This window comes from Podarcis melisellensis, assembly GCF_964234715.1.
Source record: "Podarcis melisellensis genome assembly, chromosome: 8".
In the NCBI taxonomy this organism is placed as follows: domain Eukaryota; kingdom Metazoa; phylum Chordata; class Lepidosauria; order Squamata; family Lacertidae; genus Podarcis; species Podarcis melisellensis.
In genome coordinates this window covers 30,013,701-30,022,057 of record NC_138540.1, presented here as the reverse complement: position 1 = coordinate 30,022,057, position 8,357 = coordinate 30,013,701, and the positions used below count along the sequence as shown (strand labels likewise).

The following is an 8,357-nucleotide window of genomic DNA, read 5'->3' as shown; positions in this document are numbered from 1 at the left end:
ATGGCGAAACTTTACAGAAGTTCTTTAGAACTACCGGAATAAGCAATGACAGTCAGAATTTTACATATCGGGCCTGAATGTAAATATATCACTTGACAGAAATACATCACTAGGAAGAAACAAGCCAGCTCATTTTATTTTATTTTATTTTTTACTCTTTTTTTCTTCTTTTTTCTTTTTAGGAAAAAGAGCTAAGTGCTATTAACGGTCCACTATAGCTGCTGAAAAGGTGTATCTCATTTTATACATTTTACTATTGGATTTCTAAAAAAAAAAATTCAAGATTTTTCTTTTTTCCAAAAAAAAAAAAAATCATCATGTAAACAAAAACAACAAAAATCTACTTCTTGTGTGTAAAATATATCGTTATTTCTTCAAGGTCTTTTCTCTTCCTGGAGGGGTGAGTGAGTGAAAGGTAGATCATCCTCTTCAATAGAACCCCCTTGTGGGTAGACTACAAAACACACCTTCTGGCCCCAGTGCGTCAAGGACTCTGGAAAAGAGGAAGTCGTCAAGCAGTCAGTTTAATTGTAGCCAGAACATCCACCAGTCAGTGGCTCAATCTAGCTCAGTCACAGAGGTCCCACTTTTCCTGCAGAAAGTTTAATGGCCACTGGCATCTCTACTTAAAAGCAGGGGTGGGGAGCCTGTTCCTTGGAATGTCCTGGGAATCCAACTCCCAACAGTCCGTAGCAGAGCCTTCCTGGATTAAGCCAGTGGCCCATCTAGTCCAACATCCTGTTCTCAGAAGTGGCCAACCACATGCCTGCGGGCAGCTAATAATAATATCTTTATTGTCAATGTACAACCTGTGTACAATGAAATTAACTGAGACCCCCCCCAAAATACTAGCAAGCAGGATTCCAGCACAAGAACCCTCCCCACTCCTGTGGTTTCCAGCAACAGGTATTCAGAAGCATCCCTGACTCCAACTGCGGAGGCAGAGCACAGTCATTGTGGCTAGTAGCCATTGATAGTTCTCCATGAATTTGTCTAATCTTTTAAAGCCATCCACGTAGGTGGCCCTTGCTGCCTCCTGTGGCAGTGAGTTCCACAGTTTACCACTGTGCTATGTAAGGAAGGGGATGGAGGTGGTGCTGTGGGTTAAACCACAGAGCCTAGGACTTGCCGATCAGAAGGTCGGCGGTTCGAATCCCTGCGACGGGGTGAGCTCTCGTTGCTTGGTCCCTGCTCCTGCCAACCTAGCAGTTCGAAAGCACAAAGTGCAAGTATATAAATAGGTACCGCTCCGGCAGGAAGGTAAACGGCATTTCCGTGCGCTGCTCTGGTTCGCAGCCATGTTGTACGCCGGCTCCCTCGGCCAATAAAGCGAGATGAGCGCCGCAACCCCAGAGTCGGTCACGACTGAACCTAATGGTCAGGGGTCCCTTTACCTTTACCTATGTAAGGAAGTCCTTTCTTTTATCTGCCCTGAATCTTCCAGCTTTTCAGCTTCCTTGGATGTGTCCACAAGTTCGAGTGTTATGAGAGAGAGGGAGGAAAACTTTTTTCTTGCCACTTTCTCCACTCCACACATAACTTTTATAACTTCCTATCCTTACTCACCTTTTCTCTAAACTAAAAAGTCCCATTCAGTACGGTCAGTAATCAAGAGATTATGGGCGCCATGACATTGAGAGGCCCACAGGTGCCCATTCATCCCTGAGTTAGGAAGATCATGTAGCAGGTGAGGTGAGAGATCTTGTACCCAAACTCCCTGGAGAGTAGCTGGCCAGTCAGAGGAAGAACAGAAGAAGCTACCTGGTGTCACACCCTTGATCCATCTAGCTCAGAACTGTCTACACGGACTGGCAGCAGTGGCGCTCCAGCGTTTCAGGTAGGAGCCTGTTTTCAGCCTTACCCGAAGATGCTGTCATTGGGGATTAAACCCGGAGCCTTGCTCTGCTTTGCCATTGAGCCACGACCCTTCCTGCCTCCCCACCACCCACAACAAGATGCGAGATGGGGCAGAAAAACTGAATGTTGCCCACTTCAAGAACAGACCTCGAGTTGGCCCTTGTGACCACAGGATGATGGGCTTTGGAAGGCCCCAAATTCAAATCTCTCTGGCCTCACTGCACACATTCGGAAATAGGCTGTTGAAATCTGTGACTACCCTGAACCCGGTGACATTTTCTCCGTACATAACCAACGTCCTTTATCCCGTTTCTATGGTGACCGCAGTTTTTACTCCTCGTAGAGGCACCCTCCCGCAGGTTCCCCGCTTACCTGTTATCCTATTTACACACTTTGGTTTGTTTTTCCAGTATACTCCAATAAAAAACACTGGCACTCCAGTTAGTATGATAATCAGTCCAACTCCACAGACTACTGGCTCAGAATATAAACTGAAGATCAAGAGAAAGGCCCAAAATGTCAGGTAAGTGATTGGAACCAGGAGATTAACCTGAGAGGGGAAAAAAGATGGCAAGTGTACAGAAGCCTGGCATTTCCTCCCGATTCCCTTTGCCCTGTATGCACCAAAGGTGTGATGATAGATTGAGAGGCAGTGTGGTGTAGTGTTGGGCTAAGTTGTGGAATGCTGGGTTCAAATCTCCCACTTGGCTATGAATCTCACTGGGGTGACCTTGGACCATGAGCCAAACTAGACCACTGCCTCACCGCCAAACTAGACCACCCATGAAAGTTATGAGGAGAAAATGGAGAGGGCAAGGAGGACCTTTAGGCTGTCTTGAGCTCATTTGAGGAAAACTGGGATTTAAATGTATTATTACTGTTGGAGAACAATTTTATTACAATTTTTCACCCACCTTTCACACTAGGGTCCCAGGGTAGGTTACAACAATTTAAACACAAATATAAAAAATAATTTAAAACAACTTCAATAGGTAATACTAATAATAGGTAATATCTAATAAGAATGTTTGTAATCAGTAATAATAGTTATTAACTGATTGAGGAGGCCCAGTTTCAAATCTTCTCTCAGACATGAAACTCAGTCATTCCTGTTCTTTCATTAAAAAATTAAAAAATCTGTTGTCTTGTTTGCTGCTTTTAGTAAAGTATTTAAGGATTTTGATAGTGGGTTGCTGTCAGGGTTTCAGGGAGAGAAGAGCAGATGGGGGAGGAGACAGAGAGCGAGGAGGAAGAATCCCAGAGAGATGAGGAGGAGGATGACGATGCCCAAAGGTCGTCCATGAGTCTGACCAGTGAGTCAGAGGACTCCCAAAAGGGGGCCCCCCTGGTCAGACCAAAGGGGGGACAAGGGGGAAGCAGTGAGGAGCAGGGGAGCGAAGGGAGAAGCCCCAGTGGGAGTTGGAGACAGGAGCCGGCTTCTCAGCCGGAACGGAGTGAAGGGGGTGGAGTTACCAGTGTGTCAGAGGGAGCAGAGCAAGAAAGAGACAGGGGAAGGAGATCGGAGCAGGGCGCTCAGCCGGAAGGGGTGGAGAGCAGCACCGGGAGCAGTGTAGCGGTCGAGAGAAAGGTCAGAAGCAACGTACGCGCGCCAAGTTCAAATGTAGAGGCGCGCGGAAGTGAGGAGAGCCCTGGGGAGGAGCCCGGCCCCAAAGCGAGAAGGAGGGGGGCAGAGGCGTCAGAGGATTCAGCCTCGGGCGAGTCCCGGCGAGGGGGAACCCAGGGGGGCAGAAAGACCCTGCGGAAAAGGAAGGAGAGGAAGAGGTGGTCCAGGACTGGCCTCTTAAATTGGTGCCTCGGCGGGACAGATTCAGAGGGGACTTCAGCGGTCTAACGTTACAGACGTAGAGTCACAAAGATGGAATGTAAACGCAACCATGATCTTCAATAAAGACTTTCTGTAAATAAACCGGATCGGAGTTGGGTCTCTTGTGAGCTGGGACCAAACGGGTGGCTCTGACAGTAAGTCCCCTCTCCTGAACGCAAAAAATTTTTTTTGCAAAGCTCACCAACGGGAGCAGCCATGAGCGCGGAGGAACAGCTGCTTACGCTGAGGAATCAAGTTACCGAACTCACAGCTGCAGTCATTGCATCGCAGAAGAAGAATGACGAACTGGACAAGGCTTGCCAGGACCTGCGAACAAGGTGGGAGCAGGCGGGCAGGGCAGGGGTCCCGGGTTCCAGATCGGAGGGCGTTGCACTTGGACGGCGGGGGGGCGCCCTAGTTACGCACTTTAATGGCAACCTGCAAGACTACCCTAACTTCAGGGCAGACGTTGTGTATGCACTGCATTTACTCCGTCATGATTTTAAAGATGAGGAGGAGAGAGTGGGGTTCATAATTTCGCATCTGCATGGGGAAGCCAGAGCTTGGCTGCGCAATTTGTGGCGCGAAGATGGCCCTGCCCGCCGCAATTCTGATGAATTTATTAAAGCGATGGATGCTTGTTTCCAGTCCTCTGTGGATGTGGATATTGCGCGTAGACAGATGCACGGACTGCGGCAAGGCAAAGCCACTGTACGTCAATATCATTCCAAGTTCTTTGCATTACTAACTGCGTTGGGCTGGGAGAAGGATAGTAAACCAGTCAGAGATCTTTTCTGGGAAGGTCTTAGCCCCCCCGTCAAGGATGAGATCGCCAGGGGGGATAGACCCCAGACCCTAGAAGACGTAGTGCAACGGGCTTTGGCTATAGGAATCCGACATGAGGGACGCCCGTGGCACGAGGGGGAGGGACCCCAGGCGCGTGCACCAGCGAGAACCCCCCCTTTTGTCCCCAGGGACTTCAGCCAGACGCACCCCTCGCCCTTGGGGAGGCAAGGAGAAGAGCCGATGGAAATCGGTGGTGCTAGGGCTCAGACACCATCCAGAGCCCCTGTTTCCGGTGCAGTGAAGGCGAAGCCTCCTAGAGGGACCAGGAAATGTTACATCTGTGACAGTGCACACCATATGGCGAAAGAGTGCCCCCAGAGGCTCCAAAAACACACTGCAGCTCTAGCAACAGTGGCAGCGGAAGTGGTGCAAAGAGAGCAGCCTCAGGGAAACGACAGTGCCTGGCTGGAAGCGGAGCTACTGGGGCTCAGCCAGGCGGATCTGTAGAACAGTCCCCAGCACTCTTACAACGCACAGACCCTTTACCACCCAAGCCAGCAGTGCAACTCACTGCGACCCTTCAGCTGCCAAATGGACAATCCCTGGAAGTTCCCATCACGATTGATTCAGGAAGCAATGCGGATTTTGTGGGAATACAATTTGTCAAGCAGCATAGCATAGCACTCCTGCCTGCAACGACGCCTCTGAACGTGGTCACAGTGGACGGCAGGAAATTGCTGGGAGGGCAAGTTGTGCAGCAGACGCCTCCCATGGTGATGCAGATTGGAAATCATCGAGAACTCATTAGCTTCAATGTCACCCACCTGTCAGACACGCCCATTGTGTTAGGCATGAGTTGGCTGGAGAGGCATAGTCCCGCTGTAGCGTGGTACCAGCGGCAGATCACCTTCTGCTCATCGTATTGTGCTCAGCATTGCATCCAAACCAATCAGGAGGAAGGAGCTGAGCAGCAACTGCACCTGGGCATGGTGCAGGCAGTGCCTCACAAGTACGAGGGATTCTTGGAGGTTTTCTGCGAGAAAGAAGCTGACAAGTTGCCGCCTCACAGGCCTTACGACTGTGCAATCGACCTGGTGCCAGGGGCGCAGCTGCCAACTGCAAAGCTGTATTCCATGTCTGAGGACGAGATGCAAGAGCTCAGAGAGTTCATAGAGCATAATCTGAAGCGCGGGTTCATCCGGGAATCCAAAGCAGTGGGAGGCAGTCCTGTTTTCTTTGTGAAGAAGAAGGACACGCCCCAAAAAAGACTCATTGTGGACTATAGATTCATAAACAGACTGACTAAGCCCAAGGCCTTTCCCATGCCCAAGATTGACGACCTCCTAGCGACCGTTAGGAAGGGGAAGATCTTCACCAAGTTGGATTTGCGTGGAGCGTACAACCTCATCCGCATCCGGAAGGGCGATGAGTGGAAGACTGCCATGTTCACGCCTCTAGGCACGTATGAATACAGAGTTATGCCGTTTGGTCTCCAGAATGGCAGCCACGTTTTCCAAGCATTTATGCATCACGTGCTGGCGGGACTCCTCTACAAGAAGTGTGTATGTTTTCTCGACGACATCCTGATTTTCTCGGAATCGCCGGAAGCTCACGAGAAGGATGTAAAGGAGGTCCTACAGAGGTTGCAGGAGCACAGGCTGTACGCCAAGTTGGAGAAGTGCCAGTTTGATGTGACGGAGGTGGATTTCCTTGGCTACAAGCTGTCCGACGAGGGGCTGGCCATGGACAGGGTCAAGGTTCAAGCGGTGTTGGACTGGAAGAGCCCTCGCAATCGGAAGGAGGTCCAGAGATTCATCGGATTTGCCAATTTTTATCGCAAATTCATCAAAGGTTTTGCAAATGAGACGGCAGCAATCACGGACACCCTCAGTTCCAAGAAGAAGAAGTTCGTTTGGACGGAACAGGCAGAGCGCTCTTTTCGGAAGCTTAAAAGCCTCTTCGCCTCCGAGGAGCAGCTGCTGCACGTGAATCCCGGCAGGCCCATGCGGGTGGAAACCGACGCGTCAGACAGAGCGGTTGGAGCCGTCCTTCTGCAGGAGGATCCGCAAGGCAATTGGAGGCCGGGCGCCTTCTACTCCCGAAAGCTCAGCAAGACGGAGCGGAACTACACCATATGGGACAGGGAGCTGTTGGCCATTCATGCAGCTTTCAAAGCGTGGCGACACTTCCTCATAGGAGCCAAGCACACAGTGCAGGTCCGCACGGATCACAAGAACTTAGAGTATTGGCGAACGGCAAGGCTGCAGACCCAAAGACACATGCGCTGGGCAGAATTCTTTGCGGATTTCGACTTCAAAATAGAATACATCCCGGGAGACTCCAATGTTATAGCAGACGCGCTCTCCAGGAAACCGCAATACCTGGAGGAGACGACACCAATTGCAGCGAAGCACATTTTCGCACCACAGGCGTGGGCGTGCGCTGCCATCGCAGTCGACCTGGACGCGGTGCGACGCGCGTTGCAAGCGGATCAATTTGCACAGTCCAAGATGGAGGAGCTCCGCAGCGGGTCGCAAAGAGACGATGAGTTCCAGTTGCGGGACGGACTCTTAACTCGCAAGGGTGCCCTCTACGTGCCTAACGACGAACTTCGCGCAAAGGTTCTGCAGCAATTGCACGACGCTCCCAGTGTGGGCCACTTCGGCAAGGAGAAGACAATAGAATTAGTGGCCAGGGACTTTTGGTGGCCCCAGATGCGGGGAGAGGTGGCGGATTACGTCGCCAGGTGTGACACCTGTCAGAGGTCCAAACCAGTACACCAGAAGCCGGCGGGATTGTTGGAACCGCTGGAAACGCCGCAGCAACCGTGGGAGAGGGTAGCACTGGACTTTGTTACTGACCTGCCCAGCTCCAGGGGCAAGACGGCGGTGCTGGTGGTTGTGGACTTGTTCACCAAGATGGCGCACTTCATTCCTTGTGCCAAGGTGGCGACGGCAGAACAGACCGCCAAACTCTTCATCGACCACGTGTTCAGAGTGCATGGACTACCGCAGTCCGTCCTGTCCGACAGGGGGCGCCAATTTGTTTCCAACTTCTGGCAGAAGCTTCTGGGTATCCTGCACGTCAAGATCGACCTAGCGTCGGCGAGACATCCACAGACCAACGGCCAAGCAGAGAGGGTCAACGCGATCATGCAGCAGTACCTGAGGTGTTACGCCAATCAGCGACCAGCAGCGTGGGTGGACTACCTGCCGATGGCTGAGTTTGCCTACAACAACACGAAGCACGCATCGACCGGGGTGACGCCTTTCTTCGCGAACAATGGCCGTCATCCCAGAACCTTTCCGAGACTTATAGCGCCAGGAGAGGGGGTGCCTCAAGAGGCCGACCAGTTCGCAGCAGAGTTGCAAGAGGTGCACGAGGAGCTGCGGAGACATTTGGAGCTGGCCAAGCAGGCCTATAAGGTGCAGGCGGACAAGCACAGAAGGGCGGGAGAGAACATCCAGGTGGGGGACTGGGTATGGTTAGCGGCCCAAGCGATGCCAGCCAGATCGTTAGCCAAGAAGAAGCTAGGACACAGGCAGCTAGGACCATACCAAGTTGAGGCTAGGATCAATCCGGTAGCATTTCGCCTGGCCCTTCCAGAAGGCTCCAGAGTGCACCCGGTCTTTCATAGGTCGGTGCTCACTCCCTACAAGGCCCCGCACAGGTTTCAAGAGTCAGAAACAGTACCAGACCCACGCAAAGGGGCACCCAAGAGGGGGGGGTCGCCTAGGGCCGAACCTCTCAACGAGGTCACAGAGATACTGGACTCGAGATGGGGGGAGGAGGGGGTTGAATACTTTCTCGCCAGGGAGGGCACCCCAGCCACTGCCAATAGTTGGGTGCCGGGCTACGCGTTAGACGAACCCCTTTTGAAAGAAGAGTT

The 8,357-nt window shown here is 51.8% G+C and overlaps 1 protein-coding gene across 1 annotated transcript in view; it reads right to left on the bottom strand.

Annotated features, from left to right (window-relative positions):
* Positions 1-301: 301 nt before the first annotated feature.
* Positions 302-8,357, bottom strand: part of SLC7A10 (solute carrier family 7 member 10) — a 49,432-nt gene continuing 41,376 nt past the window's right edge. Inside the window, 3 exon segments of the mRNA XM_081922642.1 lie at positions 302-395; positions 398-493; positions 2,230-2,407. Of these exon segments, the coding sequence (XP_081778768.1) occupies positions 367-395; positions 398-493; positions 2,230-2,407 (303 nt within the window). The 3' untranslated portion in view covers positions 302-366.